General features: G+C 47.2%; 1 protein-coding gene across 1 annotated transcript in view; it reads right to left on the bottom strand.

Annotated features, from left to right (window-relative positions):
- Positions 1-2,119: 2,119 nt before the first annotated feature.
- TXLNB (taxilin beta) overlaps positions 2,120-24,144 on the bottom strand; it is a 71,123-nt gene continuing 49,098 nt past the window's right edge. The window contains exons 6-11 of the mRNA XM_037844607.1: positions 19,141-19,335; positions 16,978-17,097; positions 13,503-13,577; positions 7,382-7,474; positions 4,966-5,061; positions 2,120-3,670 (exon numbers count right to left, since the gene is read on the bottom strand). Of these exons, the coding sequence (XP_037700535.1) occupies positions 2,882-3,670; positions 4,966-5,061; positions 7,382-7,474; positions 13,503-13,577; positions 16,978-17,097; positions 19,141-19,335 (1,368 nt within the window). The 3' untranslated portion in view covers positions 2,120-2,881. The remainder of the gene's footprint in view (positions 3,671-4,965; positions 5,062-7,381; positions 7,475-13,502; positions 13,578-16,977; positions 17,098-19,140; positions 19,336-24,144) is intronic.

Genomic DNA, 24,144 nt, shown 5'->3' with positions numbered 1-24,144 from the left:
CAGAGACCCAAAATTCAACGAACTTTAGAGTTAAACCTTAATCTTTGTGAGGTACTTATTGAAACACAGAAATGACAAGAATAAAAATAAAATAAAATAAATGAAAATTAAGAAATAAAGCTACTACAAAAGAGCTAAAGTACCTTTTTAATAGACACACAAACTACAGTTATTTAAGTTAGGAACCACAACACAACTCGTATTTCTGGAACTAAGCTTGGCACCTCCAGATGTAGTTCTATGAACTCGATAAAAACAGAAATTCCTTATATTTTCAGGTCCTGAGAGCTATTGTTATAATTAGGCCAGATGCCAACATAGAGGCCTCTGATAAAACATGCTCTGATATTAAAATACTGCTCCCAAAGTCCATTCTAACTTGTAGGCAAGTGACTGTCCCTGAGGCTCTGCCTGAGCCATTCTTGGTGGTCAGTTGCATGCTGCAAAGAAAGCCTCCTGGGAGACACAGATGACTCGGGTGCTGGACGAGGCCATTCACGGGCGTCCCCCCACTGTTCTCCACTCACCCCCAGACTGAGACCAGGAGCTCCAACCTCACCTGTAATTGGAGGCTCCACCTCTGGGAGAAGAGACCCTCCTTTGGCTCTGAATTAAACGAACCTATGATTTCCAGTAAGGTTGAATTTGGATACCCTTCGGTTATAAGGTTTTATGCTTTAAAATGCGTGGGTTCTCAAGGTGACAGGCCTTTTCCTTGACTCGTTTCTCCTGACTGGTGTTTTGTCCTCACCTGCACAGTCTGCTTCCGATCCGTTTTGTGCAGTTTGCAATTCCTGGTAGCTCTTGTCAGCTGCCCATGAGTGCCCCAAGAGCCCAGCAACCGGCCCCACACAGCAGCAGGGCACAGTGCCCGGGCGAGTGGCAGCGAGTCTTGCTTTTAGCCTGTTTTCTACTCAGTGAGACTTTCAAGGCAGGGGTGGGTGAGACCTTTTCCTTTCTTTCGCCCTCTTTCCTCCCTCCTTGTATCCCCCTTTTCACTGTTGCTATCTTCCTATACCCTCAGGAGAGTGACTTTTGCCGTCACCGTTACTAGAAGCTCGTGTCCAGCGATGTTGTGGGAAACCCGGGTGTTTGTAGCTGTGCCTTCTCCCAGGGCCTCACCTGTTTGTCAGGTGATTTTGAGTAGGGACCTCTTTGCTCTTTACTTCTGGCCTGTAGAGAATCCTTCAAAGAAGAAAATGTGCTGGTGTGTAGCCTCATCACTCATGCTGAGATCTTGTGGGATGTCTATTTGGGAGAACCGTGGCTTTTATTTATTGAGTTGAGGGCTGGCTGTAGCTTCCTGCTGCAAAGGAGGGGCTTTGGAAAGAGGGCAGCTGCTTTGAGAGCGGAGACGGATGGATGGCAGCCAGAGGTGGGGGTGGCCCTCTGGAGAAAGCTGTGGACCAGGGCAAAGGAGGAAATCGAGGCATGGCTGGACCAGGGGAAGGTTCCATCTCCAGGCCCCCGCAGCCCTGGAGGCTCTTCTCAGCCGGCAGTGCCTGGCCCCATCGCGGCTCCCTTTCTTTCCAACCCCTTCCTTGCAGGCAGCCACGAGTGGGCGGCCTCAGCACATGGGGATGTTACGAATCGGAACAGGTACCCCCACAAAGACCTGCTCAAGTTCTAACCCCCAGTCCCGTGGGTGGGGACTCGTTGGTGAATAGGATCTGGGAAGATCCTTTTAGGATGAGGCAAACATATCGGGGGGCCTTCATCCAGTGCGACTGGAGTCCCTCGAGCAGAGGACACGTGGACGCGGTAGGAGGTGGAGGCGGAAGGAGGGGACCGGGAGGCTGAGACAGGCGAACTATGATGGCCGGCCCCTGCCAGGACACCCGGGACCTCGGAGTGCGAGCTGCCGACACCTGGGCTGGGGACATCAAGCCTCCTGAAACGGGAGGCGATGAACTACTGTTGTTCAAGCCCACCAGGCGGTGGCATCTGTCACAGCTGCCCTGGGACACTAAGAGGGGGGTCCTAGGGCAGGGCAGGGAGAGTGGGAAGAAGCTGGAAGAGGTGGCTGTTTCCAGCTGAGCCGGCCTCTTTCCCGCCAGGGGCCCCCTGGCCGTGACTGTGGCCTTGCTCTTGACACAGCTGCAGCCCCCTCCTCCCCCTCCCCACAGCTGCTGTTCTCTCATTTGATCGAGCAGTCAGTTGATTATCTTCCGCTGGGTTACACAATGGTGGGCTAAATACTTGTGTTCTGCTGCTGCTGCTTGACAGAGCACCCATTTACTGCGGTCCCAGGGACAAGGTAAAGCTCCTTCTTTGATTAGCATCTACCTATTTTACAGAGATGGAAATTGCCAAATGGGTGAGGGAAATATATGTTTAATAGATACATTTGGATGCATAGGCATGTATACTATATACATATATGTATACACACATGCACACACATATGCATATATATCAATACACACGTATTTGTATGTGTAACTATACACACATATATGCATTCACATGTATAGGTCACGCATATACTGTTTAAATGGGATATGGAACATCTGTTACTTACTACGGAGCTTATTAAATGATAGCTGGAAATAAATAGAACATCACATTTTCAGTAATGATATATTGTAACCGCTGTCTTCAAACACCAAATCTTACTATTGATTAAGGAACTGAAGTCAATACCTACCTAATGTCAAATTAATACAAATTTGCTATTGCCCTATTTTGGGGCCATCTGGGGAAATCATCACTATCAACCAGTGTGAAATAGAAAAGCTCCAGGTATCGACTGAGAACAAACAGCAGAGGCTGCCGTGCCCGGCGCGCCATGTGAAGGGCTGCACCCCGATCTCCGCTTCCATTTCGCCCCCGCAGCCCCGCAGGCTCCCGCGGCGGCCGCGCTGTGCCAGGACGCGCAGCCTCAGAGGCTGGGGGAGGCCGAGTCGGCGCCTTCCGGGTCGGCGGCCGCCCCGGGGGTCCCTGCGGCCGGGGGCGGGGGCTGTGCGCTGGGCTCCCCCTCGGGGCCCCGGGCCTGCTCGCCTGCTGGGGCCGGGCCGTTTGCTGGCGTCACTGGAGGGGCCTCCGGGGCTCGACGGGAAGCTGCCTCCTCCGCTGCCGTCCAGGGCTGCTGGCCAGCCTCGGCTGCAGCGGGGAGGCCCTGGACTTGGCCTTGCGCCTGGGTGCCCAGCCCGGCCGGGGGAGTGCTGCTCCCGGGGGGCGGCCCTGCCTCCGCGCCTCCCTCGGCCTCAGCCTGCGGAGGTGGGGAAAGCAGGGGGCGCTCCGGCTCCAGTGAGGGGCTCGGCGGGGCTCGGCCTAGCGCCGCGAGGACGGAGTCCCCGCCCGTCCCCGGGGTTCCCGGCTCGGCTTGGAGCGCTCGGGACCGGTCGCGCGGTGCCTCCAGCTGGCGGATGGCCGCGAGGGCCGCAGCCAGGCTCTGCACGGCGTCCTGAACCCCGCCCCGGACCCCGCCCCGGGCCCCGCCCCGAGCCCCGCCGGCGCCCTCGGCGTCAGCGCCCGCCCTGTTCGCGGAGACCCCGGGCTCCGGCTCCTCGTCCGAGGGGGGCTGACTCCCCTCACCCTTCTCGGGCCTTTTGGCGTCTCTGATTTTTTTGTAGAGTTCGTTTCTTTCTTCCTGTAAAGCTCGACAGAGATTCTCCAGCCTCCCGATCTTCATCACGAAGCACTCGTACTCCTTCGCCCTCAGCGCCTTCTGCGGTTGGAAAACAAGCACACAGCAGGGCGTGAGTGGCCGGCACCCTCTCTGGCGACGAGCACAACCCTGGGACGGGAATCTGTCTCCAGGGGGCCCTGGCCTCGGAGTGGCGGCTGGGCAGGGGCTCGGTCAGGGGTGACACTGTTTATTTGCACCATGTACTAGACGCTGCTAAAATTTTAACCAGTGTCCCTTTCTATAGGAAAGAAAGGTGGAGAGGTGTCTTTCAACCCCAGTCCACAGCCTCAAGGACCTTAAAGTCAGGCACTGTCTGCTTCCAAAACTGAGCAGGGGTGAGGGAGGGCTGTGGCAGAGTCATCATCTGTCCCTCTCTAGAAAAGCTGCTCTATGTTAATCCCAGAAACCTTTGCATTTGGGTATATGAATAAGAAGCACACCCTTTTGGGATTGGTGGCAATTTGGGATAAACTGAACAGTTGTTAAAACCAGAGAAACTCACCACACACTCATCCATGATGCTGGCTACGCAAACTGTCCACTTGGGCTGGTTTTCTCTGGACATGCCCGTGTGTTTGTGCATGGCAGAGCTCCCAGTCACCCCGGCCTCTGAGCTACTCTGGATCCGAGGTTCACATGGAGACTTGTTTCACTTATTTGCAGGGACTGGCCCACAGGTCGGGGGACTTATCTTCGCATTTATAGTCTCAAACTCTATTCGGTGCCTGGCAGCACATCAGCATTTCCCTGTCACGTTCCAGAAAAATTCACTCCTTTTCAAGAGTACTTCTGTGTACTATTGTTATAGTTATTTTCTAAGCATGAATATTTTGACTGGATGGCAGGAGTTATGGTGTGTTGGAACCCCAGAGAAACCTGCTCCTAAACGTAATCCATTCCTGTGGGTGTGGACCCACTCTAAGTAGGACCTTTTGATGAGGTGACTTCAGTTAAGGTGTGGCCCACCTCAGTCAGGATGGGTCTTAATCCTATTACTGGAGTCTTTTATAAGCAGAATGAAATTCAGACAGGAAGAGAAAAAGCCGGGGTAAGCAAGAAACTGAAATTTAGTGGAAAATGGAAGAGAACAGAGAGGCCAGAAGAGGCTGCCATGTGCATCACCATGTGACAGAGGAGCCCAGGACCAAGGATCGCCAGCAGCCAGCCCCAGAACGCCAGTCTTTGGGCAGAAAACATGGCCTTGATGACATCTTGATTTTGCACTTCTCCTAGCCTCAAAATCGTGAGCTAATAAATTGCGGTTGTTTAAGGCAACCCATTGCATGGTGTTTGCTTGAGCAGCCAGGTAACTACAGCAGGAAAGCCTGCCTCACCTCTTCGATCATGTCCAACAGGGCTTTGTTACAGCTCTCAAAGCGGGCTCTCCACGTGGCGGTGTCCTTTTCCAGCTTCTTCATTTTCTTAGTTGTCTACAGAAATTAGAGTGTTTGAATGTTAATCCTGAAGAGTTAATAATTCAAGGAAGCTATTTGTTCCATATTACATCAAGAAAATTCCCTTGGTCACCAGCTGAAGAAGGAAACACATGTTCCGTGTCAGGAAACGAGGATTGAAGGGGAGGGTCACAGTTTATTTTGGAATCATCTAGGTCATTGGTGAGCAAACTTTTTTTGGCACCGGAGCCATCTCAGGACACTGTTTTGTTGTTGTTTTTCTGTCATTTAAAATAAAACTAGCTTTACCAAGTCTCATAAACAAACTTAAAATTTAGATTATTTTATTGAATAGAAGACCACCAGTGAGAAAGCTGGCATGGCTTTTTAAACACCTGATTTAATCTATGTCATTGTTTCAATAACTTTGAACTCACGGCCAACAGCACTATAACTCATGCTGAATGAAGCTCATCTCACACATGCATTTTCTCTTTGTGGCACATCGCAGCCTTTTTGTGCTTAGGAACACTAGATGATACTTCTGCAGTACTCCTGGGGGGGCATTTTACACAGCAAAATCACCAATAAACCAATGAAAAAGCACACAGAATGTGAACAACCTAGCACTAAAGATGACCTTGAAAAGAATACTCAGTCTGAGAGCTGAAGCAGGCAGACAGAGCTTTGCCTTGTTCAACCTCAACTGGGAATGTATGCGTTGAGCGACTCAGATTTTTCACTGCTCTGCACATATCTGGAAATGACTGTGAAAACACTGCAGATATTGATTTGGGGTTCCAAATAAATTTTAGCAAGGAGGTGAATTTGCAAACACAGAATCCACTAACAATGCAACATGTGCTGATGTCAGCTTGTCTCTGGGCCTGAGACTGGGTGTGGGGGACACGGACGTGAATAAAATGCAGCCCATCCTTTTCCACCCTGGAACTCAGGCTCCTGGTTGTAGGCTCTCCTCTCTGCTTGTGTGGACTGAAGGACAAACTGTGTGATCAGATGTGGTCTCCTTTGCTGGACCCAACTGGGGCCTCACTGCTCCATGCCAAGCTGCCTCAGCCAGGGACCCTTGGGTGCCAGGGGCTGGGCCCAGCTACTGTAAGCCCCTGGCTCCATTGAGAAGCCAGCTGAGCCTTGAGTGGCTTTTTAATTTTTTCATGTCTTAACCAAGTTAAGTAGTTTTTAAACTTTTTAAGGTAATCAGCCCCTTAAATATTTGATGAAATCTATAGAATCTCACTTCAGAGAAATGTAAATGTGCATGTAGACATTGTTTTCTTCTTGTTAATTTCCAGAGAATTCCCAGTTCTATTACTAGTCAATAAATGGACCTCAGATTAAGAACTGCTGCCCCAACATTTATTCTAATCTTAACTCAATCATTTTGAAAATAAATAAAAACATTTTCAAATGGATAGAGCCATCCTAGAGTAAGAAAATTGTGAATCTTAACAAGCCTTGGTCTCTTTAAGTTTGCTTATGGAATTGTGAAACTTATATTATTCCACAAGAGTATTTTAAGGTGTGCTTTCTACACTTAAAAAGGCTTAATGCCAATCAATGCCTGTTCAGAAACACAATTCTGATGCTGATTTTGTATTCAGAAGGCACTGAAAAGAAACACGATTTAAACAAGATGTCCAACAATCATATTAGCTACTTTATTTGAAAAATACTTCTAAAAATGTTAAGAATGTGTCGACTTTTTAAAGATACATTAATTTATCTGAACTCCACAGCTTTGTGAAGTAGGCAAGGGAAAGCAAATCTCAATTTGTAGATAAAGAAAGCAAAATTCACGGAAGTCAAGTAAGTTGTTCAAAGCCACTTCGTGAGCACGTGGCACACCCCTGATTTGAATGAGGGTCTCCTCTTCTCCTTCTGGGCTCTGTCAGTTACGGAAAATGGCACATCTTTCCTTCTAAGAAGGATTCTGTAAAATGGTACTTTCTACTCTAACATTCTGCTCTGCCATATTTGTATTGATGTTTTATTTTTTTACATCTTTAGCAGGTTAGATGTTTTTTGACCTCAGTAATTACAATATAACATAAAATTGCTACTTCTTGCATTTTTTTTTTCTTTTTGGAAAAGCTATCCATGGACTAGAAAAAGAAAATGTTCTTCTCCAGAGTGAATATGTGTCCTAGTACTTCTGGACTCTGGCTAAGATTAATTCACCAGATACTTACCAATAAAAGAATACAGCCCAAATGTCATCCACACTTAATAAATGTTTCATTACTTCCTGGAGTGCACTGAAATATCTTGGTGAGAGATCAGTGGACCCAAAGGAGAATTGCCTGGCAGTGCTTTGGGGGTGAGAAGCAACACTCACTTTGTCCATTTCCTGTTTGAAAGTGGCAAACACCTCGTTGCTCTTTGTCAGTGTCTTCTGGAACTCTTCAAACCGCCCCGAGTAGAGAGTGAGCTGTAGGCAGAGGAGAGAGCGGGTCTGTGTTAGGGCTGCTCTCAGAAGACTTCCAGAACAGAAGGCTATTTGAGAAGAAATATTACTTAAGGGGATTCACAGTTCAGTGTGGGGAGCATGTTTGGCTATTTTATTTTACTGTGAGCTTTACCTAAGTCGGTGAGTATGGCTGAAGCCCTTCTTTAAACAACACTGAAATAATCAACCACGTCATCACACTTCATTATATCGCAGCTCTTACTGACGAGAGCTTATCGAGCACTGAACGTGTGCCCAGACTCTACGTACAGAGGAATCCAACGTGTGCTTCTGAGGGACTGCGTCCCGATTTCGGGAAGACAATCCCAAAGGCCACTTGACTATGGGACAGTTGTATAGTGAGGACTTTGAGTTCCACAAAGAGAGGTCTGGCTTGGTCCTGGCTCCTGGGGGGTAAATGAATGCTTGGCATTTCCCAAGGGAAGGAGTGTCTGCTATTCACGGTGGTTCCCCCTCCCCGACATCTAATACACCTGCTGATTTAGGGGACCAGGTGACTCCAGGTGGGCCCCACTGCAGTCTCGGGGTGGGGGTTCCCAGGCCAGAGACCAACCCTGTGATGAGAGGGCTGGGCTCTGAACCGGGTGATATCAGCCCGACCGGAGGGGAAGGGCAGGGGGCTGAGCTCAGCCAGTGGGTGCTGATTCCACCAGCCACACTGGGTGAGGAGACCCTGTAAAGACTCCGACTCCAGACACCAGGGGCTTCCTTGGTTGGTGACGCACGTCTCTGTGCCCAGAGGGGGCCATGTCCTGATGCCTCCAGAGAGGACACCAGAAGCTTTGAGTTTGGGGACCCTCCCAGACCTCGCCATATGTCTCTTCTTTTGGCTCCTTCTGATTTATATCTCTCTTTGCTATAATAAACCTTCCCTGAGTTCTGTGAGTCACTCTAGAGAATATGGAACCTGAAGGGGTGGTGGGAACTCCCAAACTTGGGGCTGGTGCCTCAGGGGCTTGGTCCCTGGGCACGGTGCCCTCAGCCTGTGACGTCCGGCAGTGACCACAGTGGACATGTCAGCGAGGTTCAGGGTGAGGAGAAGGAGGTAGGGGCAGTGGCTGTCCTGCCAGCCAAGCTTTTGTGGAGGAGGAGAGACGGAAACTCAGCCTTGAAGGAAAATCACATTAGGAGAGCGTGTGTCAAGTAAGTGATTATCCAAGTTAGTAAAACCTGCATTTTCGGGTGAGCCTTTGCCACCCAAGTTACTTGAGTAGGCACAAGAGCGTACTTTGTGTAAAGAAGCAAACTCACAGCTTCCAGCCTCAACGAGCCAGCACTTGGTGGACGGGGATGGGAGTGTGACAGGCCATGAGGGAGGTGCCAACTCACCAGCTGGGGTGCCCGAGGGACCGCCGTTATGAAAGCAGAGCAGAGAAGACGAGCGACTGGAAGCCACTGGGTGATTGACTCCCAGCCCTGGGGTGGGTGTTGGAAGAGTGCGTGTGGGTCCAGCCCCTGGGACCCAGAAAATGTGCTTATCTAGAATGGCTCGTTCCCAAGTGATTGAGACTAGCAGAATTTTACCGCAGTCAACAACAAAATAACAGAGATCCTCTCCATGGTGCAGATTTTCCAAAGAAAAGTCAAGCAACAGCTGACAAGCATCCTGAAGTCACTCACGGCACTGGGAGTGTGGGACAGGGCATGGTGGCTGCGCTGCGGCCTAAAATCTGTCTCTCATCATTCCTTTGCCTCCAGATTACTGAAGCTGGAAAGGAGCATCGGGAATGAGGAAGGTGCCTTAGGGTTTCACACTCTGACACTCACACTCTTACATGCGTGCACACACACTCACACCTGCACAGATATATATACACTTTCACACATGCCCACATTCATAGTCACACCTGTGCACTCCCACTCTTGCACACATACACACGTCTCCACACTCATACAAGCACACCCCCTTCATACCACACACTCATATACTCACATGCACACACACATTCATATGCTCATGCACTCAAATGCACACACACACACACACAAGGTGCATCAAACAGTACCTCCTCTTATCTGTTGGAGACTGAATCACACCCCACAAAAGGCATTCAGGCCCCACCCCTGGTCCCGTGGGCATCACCCCATTTGCAAATAGGGCCTTGAAGATGTTATTAGTTAAGTTGCCCAGCTGAATCCAATATGGAAGATGTCCTTATAAGAAAAGGAAATTAGGCAGAAAGAAAGAAGCCACAGGTAGCAGCCAGAAGTTGGAAGTCAACAGAACTCGGAAGAGAAAGGAAAAGATGGCGCCACGTGCAGCACCATGTGGGGGACGGAACAGCCAAGGAACCCGAGACTGCCGGCCCGCCGGAGGGTACTGACCCGGGAGGAAGCAAACCCGCTAGCCTCTGAAACTGCGCGCCAAAAAATGCCAGTTGTTAAGCCAGCTCGTTGTACGGGATTTGTTTCAGCTGCTAGGAAACTAAAACACACTTTAACATATCCTATTCAATTCTATTTCCTGCCTTCAGAATTCTGGCTGGGGTCCCTACCCCTGGTGGGCCAAGCCTCTCTGGTTGAGGCTCTGCCCTCGGGCGGGCCCCCGGGGACTGGCTGCCCCCACTGCACTCACCACCCGGGGCGGGACCGGCCACCCCGCAGACCCTGTTCAGTGTCTAGTACAAAACCGATCACTTGCTTTCTTGGCCAAGCGCCCGCTGTTGGCATCTTACTTCCTCCTCTTCTTTCTGCAGCAGCCACCTGGGGTCCTCCCACCCCCTCTCGCTGCTCCTGCAGTTGCAGGGGGCATCAGGTGGGGGAAGGGGTGAGCCTAGCTCACGGCCCCCAGCCCCCTGGCCAGAGCCACCGTGGCCGGCCCTGCCCCTGCCCGCGGGCAGAGGGTCCTTCCCACTGTGCTCTCCAGGCTCTGGTGCCCCTCGTCCTGTTGGCAGCACCCAGGTAGATGGGGCCTTTCTCAGGCTGTCAGTGCCCCAACGTGCTCTCCTTGTCCTGTCTACACTGGGAGCTTCCTGCTGGCATTGGGGGTGCTGTCGGGGGCTCCCCTCCGTGGCTGTGCTGCCCATTCTCGCCTCCCTCAGATAGTTCAGACCAGAAACGAACATTCTCTAGAAGCTCTTCCAGGGGAAACGAGCTATTCTACAGTTAGAAATAGCGGTAACTGCCCCAATAGTTCACCTGTAAGTGGGCCGAGAGACGTGCACCTCCTTTTAGATGAGCGGCAGATTTTTAATAAAACCACTGAAGGGAGGACACAGGGCCATGCCCAGGAGACCTCGCAGCAAAGCCGGGAGGTCGGGTTGGGAAGAAGCCCGAGGCGGCCACGGGAGCCCCTCTGTCTGCCGAGGTGAGGGGCACCCTCCTGCAAGGTGCTCTGACCTGTCCCCGGGCCGGGGTGGGCACCTGCGGGATTTGCCAGGGGCTTTCCGCACCCAGGCCCGCACCCCCTGGTGATCTGGGGAACACTCCATCTGTGGTGACAGTGGGTCCCGGTGGCCCCTGTGACACCCCCTCTGTCCCCTTGGTTGGTGTGACGGAGAGCCAGGCCGCCGGGTTCCCGAAGTGAGAATTGTGCCCCAAACCAGCTAAATCTGGGAAAATACTCCAGCCTGTCCTTGGATGGGATGAGAGGCCTCCCCCACCCCTTCAAAGGCTGTGTAAACCCAAGGCAGCCTTCTGAGCCTATGCAATGGAAATAGTCTGTTTTTCAAGGTTTAAACACTTAAAAATATGATGCTGATAATTTTCAGGGGGAACTTGTCTACACACTAGTCTGTATAGATTTTCTTCTTGATGATTACATAACTAGCAGGGGGAAGGGGGGTTTGAAAGTGCCTTCAAGACACAAGAGAAAGTTGCCCTTTTGGTCCCATGCTTCCCTATGTGGATTCTCACCTACGTGATAACATTAATAATAGCTAATATTGTAATTAATATCACTTTATGAACATTATGGTGACTATATCGTGAGTGCAGCATCTCCGGCACCTACCACAGATCCAGCGCTTCTCAGGGGCTCAATAAAAACTGGTTGACAAAATTGTGCTTATGATGGGTCAGGCACAGAGCTCGGTGCTTTGCAGGCATGACTGGAAGACAATCTGCATATAGCACCTACTCATTAGCTCATTTCCCTTTTAAAAGTGTAATAAAACTTGAAAAACTGCCATCCCTAGCTGCTGAATGAGAGCTGATATAACATGCCAAAGAACTACTTGTTAGATGGTGGATCTGTCCTGTCACGCGGTGCTCTGTGTTTTGAAATACTAAGAACTCCTCAGGAATCCTGGGGCTCCTACTTGGGGTCATTGATTCATGACGGACTCATACTACAGCTATGGACATTTAGGTCCCAAGGGCTCTGGGTGACTTGCCCAGGGTCACGCAGTGCCCAGCAGGCTCAACCCTGGTCCCCAGATTCCTCCCAGTACTGACAGATGCACCGGGAATGTTGGCAAACCCACGAACCCCCGGTAGATGCCGTGTCACGTTTTTAGGGTGTACGTGGGACATTGGATCACACCTCACGTTTTAATTTCACAAATGATTAATGGCCTAGATTCTGTTGCCAGCTGAGTGAGTCACTCTCTGGGCCTGAGTCTGACAATATTAATCTACTCTCGTCAAGTTCCTCAGCTTCAGTTAGCACCGGGGAGCAGCCCCTGCTCGCATAGATCACGCACACGGGCCATGGCTGTAGCACCGTGTACTGCTCCTCTCAAGGCTCTGTGTTGTGAGTGGAGCACAGAGGTGTCAGAAGCCCTGGCCTGAACCTCGGGGCGCTCTCCTCCCACGGTGGTCACCCCCTTTCCCACTGCCTCCCCCACTCATCATGACTTTTGATGGGTTCTGAGCCTGCTTGACGGACAAGGTATGAGTTTGTAACTCTAGGGTTCACTCTTTTAACTCTGGGCCCTATGATTTTCTTAATAGTCAGAAACATTATGGCTCCATCTTCCATGTAATTAGTATTTTTAAACTATTCTGAAATATTATTAGAAAATAGGTCTTACTGGGGATAAACTATTCCTAGTTGAAAAGCGTGTTTTAGGAAGGCTAAACTTAAAATGTTATCTGCATTATTGTCAATACAGTGGTATAATTTCTGATGTTGTTTCTCTTATTTTTCTCTTTTTTTTTTAAATGGCCAATTAGGTTTTGTTTAAATAATTTTTTTTAAAGCAACATAGTTTTAGATTATTGCCCATAGGCTGTACTCAGACCTGGTGAACTGATGCCACCCAGCTCGGGGGTTTCTGGTCCCCCACCTGGTGTGAATGTGCGCTGTGGCTTTCTGGGCCCTTCACTCTGGACCTGTCTCCTGGTGTCTCCTGGTGTTCCCGGGAGATGGGGGTCTCTGGAACCCAAGGCAGGGTGGCTTTCCAGAACCTGGCAGAACCATGTGCCCAGGAGGGGCAGAGGACCTGGGGGTCACCTTCCCCAGTCTGACTTTTGAGCCTAAAATACGAATTCCCATCAGCTAATAAAGGCATATAAATGGCATCACAAAGCCAAAGAAAATGCCCCTGCCTTGCCCCCTGCTTCCGCTCGTTCCCCTCTTATAAGACCGACCCCTAAGGCCCCAGAAGCTTGGGTGCTGAGTCTATTTTTCTCATTTCCTTTTTTATTATAAATAATACCATACATGTGAAGGCATGTTATGCGCTGGCAGTTATGGATGGTGCATATGAACGTTTACGTTTTGTTCTCACCATAGGGTCACGGGGAGGACGGGGAGGGCAGATACGAGCCGGACGGTGGGGACCTGGACGTGCCTTGTTCTGCCCTCTCTGGATATGAACAAACATTTTGACTGGATGTCCCTGAGCAGAAGTGTCTCTTTTCCTGCTTAAATACAATCTTGGGCTTTTATTTTGTGGAGTTTCTCTCCAAGTCTGCCTCCTGCCCTGGGTTACCCTGTCACGTGGAAGGCTTTCTGCAGGCTTCCGTGGGTTCCTGGCCTCTTCCCTGGCAACAGCAGGGAGAGCACCCCGGAAGGAGCACCCCGGAAGGAGCACCCCACCCTTACCTGAGCCTGCAGGACCGTCTCCTGCTCCTTCAGCACTTGGACCTGAAGCTTCCACTCTGCTGCCTGGTTCAGCAACTGTGAAAGACAGAATGCATGGGAAGATGGCCAAGTCGTCTTTTCAGCTACTGTCTGGTTGTAATTTGGGTATACAACTTAATAACTTACGAATTAACCTTCTTAAGTAAATTTTTTAGCATTATGTAAAGAATCTAAGAGAAAATCATCGGTCTAAATTGTTGGATTCTCAACTATAGATTAGTGGTTTTAATAGGATAAAAAGAAAAGTCCTACCAACTCACAAGCATGAATCACACAAAATTAACCCCCCCCACCAAACGCAGGACCTTTCTCCAGCAACCCTGGCCAGCCTCATCCGGCTCTGCTTGAGTGTCTCCAGGGCACTGCATCTGCCAGTGCACCCTGGGGCTTGCTTGTGGGCAGCTATTCCTGTCTGCTAAACCCAAAGTTAACCTCCTAGGCCCCCCTTCTCCACCGCAGCATGCCTCAGAGTCACCCCTCTCAGAGAGCGTGTTCCAGGCGCAACAGGGCATGATTGGATCTGCATTTATCACAAATTCCCCAGGTGGTTTTGATATCTGAGGTCCATAGAGAAAGTTTTGAGAAACACTGGGTTAGAAGTTTGACCCAATCAAGGCCCTGCCTCATAGCTAATGCGGTCAAAAACAGAAGCTGATGGGTTAAATGGAAAAAGTTATTTTAGGTATAAAAATGACACAAATGAAAAACACTTAAGATGTATAAATGTTCATTTATAACATAACTTCATTTATAACTTCAGTTATACCGTATAATCTACAATACATTATAACTTAAGATGTATAAATGGTCATTTGTTTGTCCAACTTTTGATATAGGGCTGTAGGGGTATGGATCTTCTGATTGGAGTTCAGAGTTGTCTTTTTACAAAACGCACATTAATAATGTGCCAGGTACAATTTCTTTTGTTGTTGTTGTTGTTGTTGTTTTTAAACATTAGAGCTAAGAACCTAAAGCTACCGGTGAAGCAGCCTAATTGCATAATTCTCTAGAGTTTTACGACTTGCCCCCAGTCTGTGTCTACTCACGTGGAGTTTGAAATCACATTTGCCATTTGCCTGTATCTCATTTTCCAAAGAATTAAACATCGTTTTCATGGAAATGACTTTCTTTTCAAGTGGCTATTTCATCAGTTTATGTATCATTCCACTGATTTCCAAGAACAAGTACAACTGGGAGGAAAAGGCTTGGGAGGAAAGCCCTGCTTCTTGGTAAACTCCATGTCTCTCTTCCCTGGCTGGCGTGTGCAGGTGTCAGAAGGTCCCTTACTGGCCACAGGCACCCCTGGGTGCTTTACGGAGATAATGGTCAACCTCATGGGGCAGTCTGGCCTCCAGCCAAGAAGTGTCTAGCATATATGAAGACAGGGCGATTTAAATGTTTATTTTGTTTATCCCTATTTTTAAAAATTTCCACAAGGCACACTTTTGTAGTCGGAGCAAATAAGCATAATAAAACTACTTTAAAAAACTTGAAGGCATCTTTTTTCTCAGCCAACTTTATCCTTTTTCTGAGTTCAACTTCCGCATTCAAAATTGCTCCGGTGTCCCCTGGGGTGCAGTGAAGGCCACTCAACATGGAAGCCCACAGCCCCCCACCCTGTCTATAGGGGCCAGCGTGTGCCCCCTCCTCCTCGGGCGACCCCAGGGAGGCAGGTGCAGCCCGTCCCACTCGGGTGGGGACACCCGCCAGCTCGGACCGGGTGTCACAGCACTTTCAAAAGTGGAAACCGGGTGGACGGCCGGCTTCAAGGACCCAGCGTTTCTCAAGGTGTAATCTACGGACAACAGCAACCAGAACCTGCTGTTTTGCCAAACAGGGGAGGAAGCACGCCTGTTTCTTGCTAATGCTGGTCACCCACATCTACCCCAGCCCCGCGTTTCCTTTGCCTGCCTGTCTCTCTGTCACGGCACCGTCCCCTATTTTATCCACCCAGGAGACTGATATCCTATGGGAAGCCTATGTCACCCAAGATGACAATTATGTCAGCAGTGGAGTCTCTCTTCTTGGATTTGAAATCATAATTGAATGTTTTTACTTCTTACTTTGAGAAGTAGGTTGCAGAGGGATTTAACAGACAAACCCTTTTCTTAAGAGCACATGGACTTCTGATTTGAAAATCTCCAGTGTCCACAAGGTAATGTTCCCCCAAATTCTTCCTTTCTTTGCCATGTTTGAAAACTGAAGCTATTTTAAAGTTACTGTTCTCTCTTCCCCCACATCTCCCAGGAATGGCACATCCCAGCTCAACCTCTTCCCCTCAGGAAGAGCACACCCCAACTCACCCCCCATGCCTACCCAGGAACGGGGAGCTCCTGCTCACCCCTCTGAGTGTGGGGCACTGCCCCGGAGAGCCTGTGACGGGAGATGGAGGCACGTGGCTGGAGACCCAGCTGGGTCGCTTGGCCATGTGTGACTTCACACACGTCACACATGAGCCTCGATTCTCTCATCTACAGCTGTGCAGGGTGTTTGGGGTTAATAAGATCCCTGGAAACACCATCACTCAGTCTCCTAAACCAAAAACTCAGGTGTCATCTTGATGCATCCCCTCCTCCCGCTGCCCCCTGGGTCCAGCAGCTCTGCCTGTTGGTTTTACGTTGAAAGCACAATTTTTATCCATCCGTGTCTCTCCTTCTCCACCTCCACCCCCTAATCCGAGTCATCATTCTGTCTCATCAGGACTGTAGCCATAGCCTCCCGATGACCTTCTTGCTTTCTTCTTCCTCTTTGGTCCATTTCCCACCCAGGAACCGAACTGATATATTACAGTGGTGAAGCAGCTTTGCCAATTCCTTTGCCAAAATGGCCCAGTACTTCCCCACTTGATTGAGAATAAAATTCAAACAACTTCCCAAGCCTTGCAAAGCTCCAGCTTGGCCCGTTCTTTCCTCCTTCCCTCCCTCCTGTACTGGGACCCCTTCTTGTCTCTGCTGCCATCGCAGCTGCTGTAGCCCCCCTGTGTCCCCGACTCCCCACAGCTCCGTCTCGTCTTCCCCGGCCGAGGACTGCCCGGTCACCCCGTCTCAGGAGGCCCCTCAGTTCCTCCTCATTTCCCTGGGAACACTTCCTGCTACCTGGAAGGACCCCCCTTGTTGGTTCACCTATTTATTGCCTGTCTCTTTCCAGTTAAACTGGGCTCTCCATGATGGCAGACGGCCCCTCAGGGTCACGTTCACTGCCATCCCGGGACCTCGTATGGTGCTTGGCATGGGGCAGGTGCCTGCAAACTACTCGCTGAGCAAATGAAAGCCACTTCATGTAAAAAGCACTTGTAGACACAGTGCCTTGTACTGGACTGGCAGACTTAGGTCTCCAGAGGCCCATGCGCCTCCTCCCAGCCCCCTCGAGCTCTAGGACAGTCGTCAAAACTGCCCAGAGGGGAGAGCAGCAGGAACCCCAGTGAAAGGATAGGTACATATTCCTTCTCTCGGCTGTGCCGCTCCTCGGCTTCCTTCATCATTTCTTGCGCCTGCTCGAGTTTGGCGTCCACCAGCTTCTGCTGCAGTTCTCTGTGTTTAAATATTTTGTCCAGATGCTAAGGAAAGATGAAGGGCATGGAAAAAGCTTGGTTCATTATAAGTGCTTGAAAAGAGTAAAAATAAATAAAAAAATAAAAGTCACCTGAGCACACATTCTGCAGGTTTAAGGTTTTAAAAAGCAGCGACTAAATGCCCTGCCCTCATTTAGGGCTTTCTGTGACAGCCACACATTGGTGCAGCCCCTGCTGGGGTGAACTGTGTTCCCCACAAAGACATGCTCAGGTCCTAACCCCAGGTCTCATGACTGGATGCTGTTGGGAAATAGGATCTCTGAAGATGTGATTGGTTAGGACACGGCCAACCGGGAAGAGAGTGACCCTTTATTCAGTATGACCAGGGTGCTGGTAAGGAGAGGACATTTGGAAACAGAAGGACAGAGAGAAGATGGACACGTCCAGGACCTACAGTTGCAGAGGACACGGCCCTGCCACCACCTCAGTTCCAAACTCCTGGCCTCCAGAACTGTGGGAGACACATTTCTGTTAAGACCTTGTCCCTGGCAGCCCCAGGAGACTGAGACAGCCCCTGACATTTTGCAGAAGTGGAGGTGCCAGAGTTCCAAAGCATTAATGGTCCCCAAGGTGTCACTGTAAATTTGGTAACTATTAGCCGTGATGTTCCTTATTAAGCCGATGGCAGAGGCAATGATATTAAAGAAGGGCATGGCACTAGTGCCTGGTTTTGGGTCTCCTGATGGAAGGGGAACCCCTTGTAATCACAGCATGAATACGGCGTATCCTGCTGAATTCTCCTCCACGTCTTGTCTCACAGGCTGTGAGGAGCTCTGGGTACTGGTGTGTGCCAAGGTCTGGGTGCGGCCCCGGACCCCTGAACTGGAGCTCTAGGGCTGAGGACCACTGGGGATCAGGGAGGAGTTGCTTGCAAACCTCCTAAGCTTCCTCCATACCTGGAGGCCCTTCCCTTAGACCTCAGGACTTGCTCATGAAGACAAGCTTCCAGCTCCACCTCGGCTTCTCGGTGCAGGAGACGGGGCATGTGGGGTTCTCCCCGTGGGCTTCACCAGCACCCATCCCGGAGCCCCGAAGTGGGATTCCAGGGCCCACCTGCCTTTCCCATGGGAGAGCCCTGTCAAGAACATGGACGTTTTCCTCTCAGTTCTTGCTCCCCCTTCTCTAGTCTGAACTTCCATGCTGCAGCTGGACTGATCTTCATGACAAGATAAAGTGATGGCAGGTTGTTTGGGCTCCATGGGAGGAGTTTCTGGATTTATCTAACTGCTACCATTTTTCCTGATGCCAAAAGGGTCACTTTTGCTATGTCATGTGACATTTTAAAGGAGAGATTTCAAAATCTGGGTGGGGAAAGGAATCTGACATATCAAAATCCTGAAAGGTCCTCTAGAATTTTAAAAACATTGCATATTATAAGGTCATTTTCAGATAACAAAAGTTGCTGATAGTCCCCCTAACGTAAGCTATCAGAAGTAAAGCTTGGTGAGAATGCTTGGCTTTTGTGTCTGTGGGAAGTGATTCAATCTCACAGCCCTGGCTTCTCTCTATAAAATGCAGATAATCTATCATTATATGGTGCACAGACTTGCTGAGGAGATTCCATGGCATACTGCATGGAAAGTGCAGCACTTAGCACATGGCATGGCACAAACCAAGCCCTGGGGATGTGATAACCATTATTATAATTATTGTCTTATTGGTCATGTCCATTTTGGCTCATGGGGCCTGTAGAATATAGAACCTAAATTTAGGTGACATGCTAAGATATTTTGGGTTTTATATGAGCGTTTTAGCAAGACTGAGAAACACTATCTTAAAAGGAAAAACTGTTCTCACTTTCTGTCTACTCCTTGCCCCTGCAGTGATTCCAGTTTGAAGAAATCCCGCATGGCTTTGCAGCCAGGTACTATGTAATACCGTCTGTCTTTATTTTGGATAGGAAAACAAATTCAATCCTAAATATTGATCGATTGAGAGGCCTGGTCCTAACTCTTATTTCCCAGGTTCCCCACCCTGGCCACCAGGTCCGCACTGTGACGGCCACGGGTCCGCGGCTGCAGCCCTCACCTCCTCTCGGAGCTCGTATTGATCGATGATGCTTTTGAGCTTCTCAGCCAGCTCCGTGTTCTCCTGACACAACTTCATATTCCGCTCGCTCTGCTGCTCGATCTGGGCCTGGATGTCCGTCAGTGTGCTCTGGAAGTGGTTTGTGATCTCCTTCCTCTTCTCCTCTTCCTCACGTGCCCGCTGGAGCGTTTCCTCCTGTTGGTGAAAAGGACAGTATGTTGTTACGTGGTGGCAGCACTCGGGGCTTAGAGAACTCAAGAGGAGGTCAACGGGAGGGGACGCGGGTGTTGGTAAGTAGGATGGTTTTCCTCCCTGGGTGGATGCTAAGCGAGGATTTTGGCCATGTCTGCACAGCCACTGGGGCGTGTGGGGGGCCTTGAGTCCTGCAGTGTGTGAGGAATAGGCTTGTTTTGAAGATGATGGGCTGCACGTTGAGTGAATGAGCTGTAGCAATTTCCAACACACGTCACACGATTTTCAGACTGCGGCCTGAAGAGCAAGGCTGCTTGGTTTCATGGGTTGATGGGACAGCTCATGTGTTCCTTTGGTTGGGTACAGGAAGAAGAAAAATAGACCTTATACTCCTAGATAAAAACTATGGCATATTAGCCACGTAATTACATTATCCAAGTTTTGCAAATATAATTGATCACTACATAAACTTTGTCTTAGTAAGAAGAAAACCTTCCTCAAACAAGAAAACCAAGACAGCCATGGAGTCAATTGCAGCAATTCAAGAATAGAAAAAGATATCTTTGAAAATAAGCTGGATAATTTATTTCTGTCTGAAAGAATAATTATCCCACATGTCAGTCAGGGCAATTGAAATGTCCTATGTAAATTTTGAATCTGAAAGTATATTAAGTCTCAAATCTTTAATTTTAAAATAAAACATCTAATTTTCCCCTCTTCTGCTTTGTTAACATTCAAAATTGGAAATTAACTTTTATATCACTTCTGTTCTCTCTTCCCCTCAATCAAAACTCTCCATTCATTGCTAACCACTAACAATGTACCCAAATTTCCTCCATATCTATATTGAGACTTATTTGCTTTTTGATTGTTCTTCTTATTCTTTTAGAATAAAAGGGTTTAATCTTGCTACATCATACTAAAGATAGAGACACTTCACACTTCTGACAAGTGATATACAGGCATTTCAGTTCTGACTAATTGTTAATATGAAAGCTTGCTTCATTGTTGGCAAGTAAAACTATATTGCATTTAGTTGCCTACCAAGTTCCATTTATGTAACAGGATTTTGTTTCCTGAAAAAAATCATTTAAATAGAAGTAATTGTGCAAATCTTTATTATGGTAGTAGAATAATATGATCAAAAGAAAAACCAATGCTGAAAATAGATGCTCTGGAAATATTTTAATTTATTATTAGGTTTCCTTTTTCCTCTACAATGTTAACACTTTCACTAATTCTAATGTGACAATATCACTGATTCTAATGTGACAATATCCCTAAGAAGATGTCACTCAATACATGCTAATTAGGGATATTGTGGAAGTTATCCGCACTTCTGAACGGAAGGAATTAACACTCTGAGATTTCATTTCCTGGCTTTGTCATACTAACTCTTACTATATGCGTCTGCTGAAACTGATTATGGCTATCAGTTAAGAAAAACTGAATATACCTTCGAAAGTGATTTTCTCCTCATTACTCTGGTCAGCTTAGAAATCAACAAATTCTGATGCAAAGAACTACAGACTTTGATCTGAGTGCCTTATGCAGTTATAACTATTCCATCCATGAATGAATAAATCAAAGAACCATCCCATACTATCCAGCAAATCTGAGTTTTTCATTGGCTGCTGGTTACAGATCAGAAGGGACAGCTGTTAGGCTGACTTTAAACCCAAGTCAGAGGATCAGGGTATCCAGTGCTTGCCCACAAAACAGGATCTTGCATTTACATTGTTTTTCAATGGGAGAAAATGAAATCTAGCAAATCTTCTAAAATTTGAGCCCATTGATTAGGAATTTGCAATACTTTGGCCAGTGTCTGAGCAAAAAAATATTTTATTTTCTTTAGCAAATACTTTATTCAGAGAGCAAATTACTAATGCATACAAGATCGAGGGAGAAAGTCTACGATAACTATGACAACAAACTCTGCAAGCATCGTTGTGCAGCTTCGACCCGATGCTGGGCCTGGCACAGGTGTTCATAACTCTCTTTAACGAATCAGTGAATTATTAATTTATATACAGACATAGGAGTAGCATGGACTAGCTAATTCCTTTAGTCCTTCCCATATTAAAATTCCATGATATCCTGAAGACAAACCCTACTTATTTCTTTACTAAAAACGTGTTCCCTGAGACATGTACCTGACTCTTCCTGCAGAGTTCTTTTTCAGTGTAGTTTGAGGCCCAGATTTATTGCTTCAAATATAGGTAGCATATTTTTTTTGGAAACAAGCCCCATGTCTCAGACTTCCACTGGTTCTTTTCTATATTATCCTAAATCGTCAGTTTTTGTGGGGTTTTTGACTATCACAAAGGAAATGTCGATAAAAGGTAGTAAAAATTAAAATTTGTGGTGGTGGGCACAGCCTGAGTATGGGTTCTCTTTCAATCTCTTCCCAAGCTCCTGGCGCATGGCTTTTAGATTTGGATGTGCTTATTTGTAGCCAGCTGCTGGCGACTTGCATGTACTTTGGATATATGCACCTCTAGAAGGGCCCAGTGAGCTCAGCCTGTGCTGATCGTCCTGCAGACAACTCAAAACTCCGAACACTCTGCAAGAGACAACTGCTCGAGGGCCTTGGAGAGTAAATAGAATCGGGCAGATTCTGGATGGAAGCAGATACTTGTAGAAAGGGAATGGTATGTAGTAAGTTTCCCACTTTTTACAGTTTCTTTTTTAGTGTGAGGGCAGAATGCAGTTGGCATCTGGGAGGGATGGGTAAAAAGCTCAGAGAAAATCCATTATCCTTCTGGTCTGAAGAATGAGATTACAGAGCTCCAGGCAGCTACAGCTACTGCAGGGCAAGGGAAATTCCCAGGAAGGAGAAGTTCAGAGAGGGAGAGCCCCCAAATTTTGTAAACAAACTCTGCCCAAGTCTCTGGCTGATGCAGAACCATGTCTGTGTTGGGTAGACTTAAGGTGGCCCGGCCAAGGAAGAAAGAACCGAACTGAGACTTGAGCTGCTGCCCAAGAAACATCTGCAATTTCATTCTAAGTTAATTGCCTGCTTTAAAACAAATCAACGTTCTTCAGAGGCATATAGTAGAATCCAGATTCTCCAAGCATAATAGTCACAACCTCTAGGATATAATCTAAAATTACTTGACATGTGAAGAATCAATAAATGTGACCCATTCTCAAGAGCAAAGACAGTAAGTGAAGGATCATTCCACAATGACTCAGGTGTGAACTTAGCAGACATGAATTTTTAAACAGGCATTACAAATATACTCAGTGATGCAAAGGAGCATATTATCTTGATGAATAAAAAGAAAATCTCAGGAGAGAAAATTAAGCTATAAAAAGAACCAAATGGAAATTCTAGAATTTAAAATTACAATATCTATAAATTAAGAAAGGAAAGAGTCAGTGAAGGTGAAGATAGATTAACAGAAATGATGTAATCTGAAGATAAAAGAGAAGGAAGATTGGTGAAAAACTTGACGAGGGACTCAGGAACCTGTGGGAAAGTATCAAAAGGTCAAACACAAATGGAATTGGAATCTCCAAAGAACAGGAGAGGGAGGGAATGGGGCAGAAAAAAATATTTAAAGAAATTATGGCTGATAGTTCCCCAAATTTGGTGAAAGATATACATTTACAGATAAAGGAAGCACAACAAACCACAAGCAGAATAAATAAGACCTTTCCTGAGCATAAAGAAGTCGAACTTCTGAAAACCAAAGATGGAGAGAAAAATCAGGAGAGTAGCTGGAGATGAATGATATATTGCATACAGGGGAACTACAATTTAAATGATAGTTGCTTTTCTTTAGAAATTATGGAGGCCAGACTACAGTGGAACAACATCTATAAAAGTCCGAAGCAAAAAACCCTGTCAATCCAGAATTCTTTATCAAAAAAATATAGCCTTCAATAATAAGGGTAAAATAAAGACATTTTAAAGAAAAAAGACAACTAAGACAATTCATTTCCAGAACTGCCATATTATGAAAAATATGAAGGAAGTTCATTATGAGAAATATGAGGGAAGTTCATTGGGTTGAAGGGAAATGATGCCACTCAGAAGCTCAGAGCTTCACCAAGAAATGAAAACCATCAGGAATTGTAATTATCTGGATGAATAAAAAGGGCATTTAATTTCTTTTAATTTATAAAGAAATACATATGGCTGTTTAAAGAAAAATATTATAACTGTCACGTGGGCTTTAATATACATGACTATCATAGCTTAAAGGTGGGAGAAGTAAATGGATCTATTTAATTGCAAGGTTTCTACATATTATGTGAAGTGATACAGTATTAACTCCAAGTAGATTGTGAAATGTTAAGAATGTATATAGTAATCACAGAGCCACCACTAAAAACAATGCAAAGATGTGTAATTAAAAAGGCAAGAGATAAATTAAAATGCAATTTATAAACAAACAATCCAGGGACAAGAAAAAAGGAACAGAAAACAGAGGCGACAGAGTAAACAAATAATAAAATGGTAGATTTATATCCAACTACATAAATGATTACATTAAATCTTAATGGACGAGTCCTCAATTAAAAGGCAGAGACTGTAAGAATGAAAGAGAAAGAAAGATTTGAGTCTATGCTGTCTATAAGAGATGCACTTTAAAAATAAAGACCCGAGTTGAAATTAAGTGGGTGTAAAGAGATAAAACATGCAAACAATAAGCATAAGACGACTGAATTGACTGTATGTTATCAGAAAATGTTGAAGTCAAGATAAAGAGGATTGCTGAAGGACAATTCCTAATGATAAAATTGTCAACTCATCAGGGAGACATAATAATCATAAATGTGTATACACCTAATATCAACACTTCA

Source organism: Choloepus didactylus, chromosome 7, assembly GCF_015220235.1.
Source record: "Choloepus didactylus isolate mChoDid1 chromosome 7, mChoDid1.pri, whole genome shotgun sequence".
In the NCBI taxonomy this organism is placed as follows: domain Eukaryota; kingdom Metazoa; phylum Chordata; class Mammalia; order Pilosa; family Megalonychidae; genus Choloepus; species Choloepus didactylus.
Note: the sequence above shows the minus strand (reverse complement) of the source record. Positions and strands in the feature narration are given on the sequence as shown.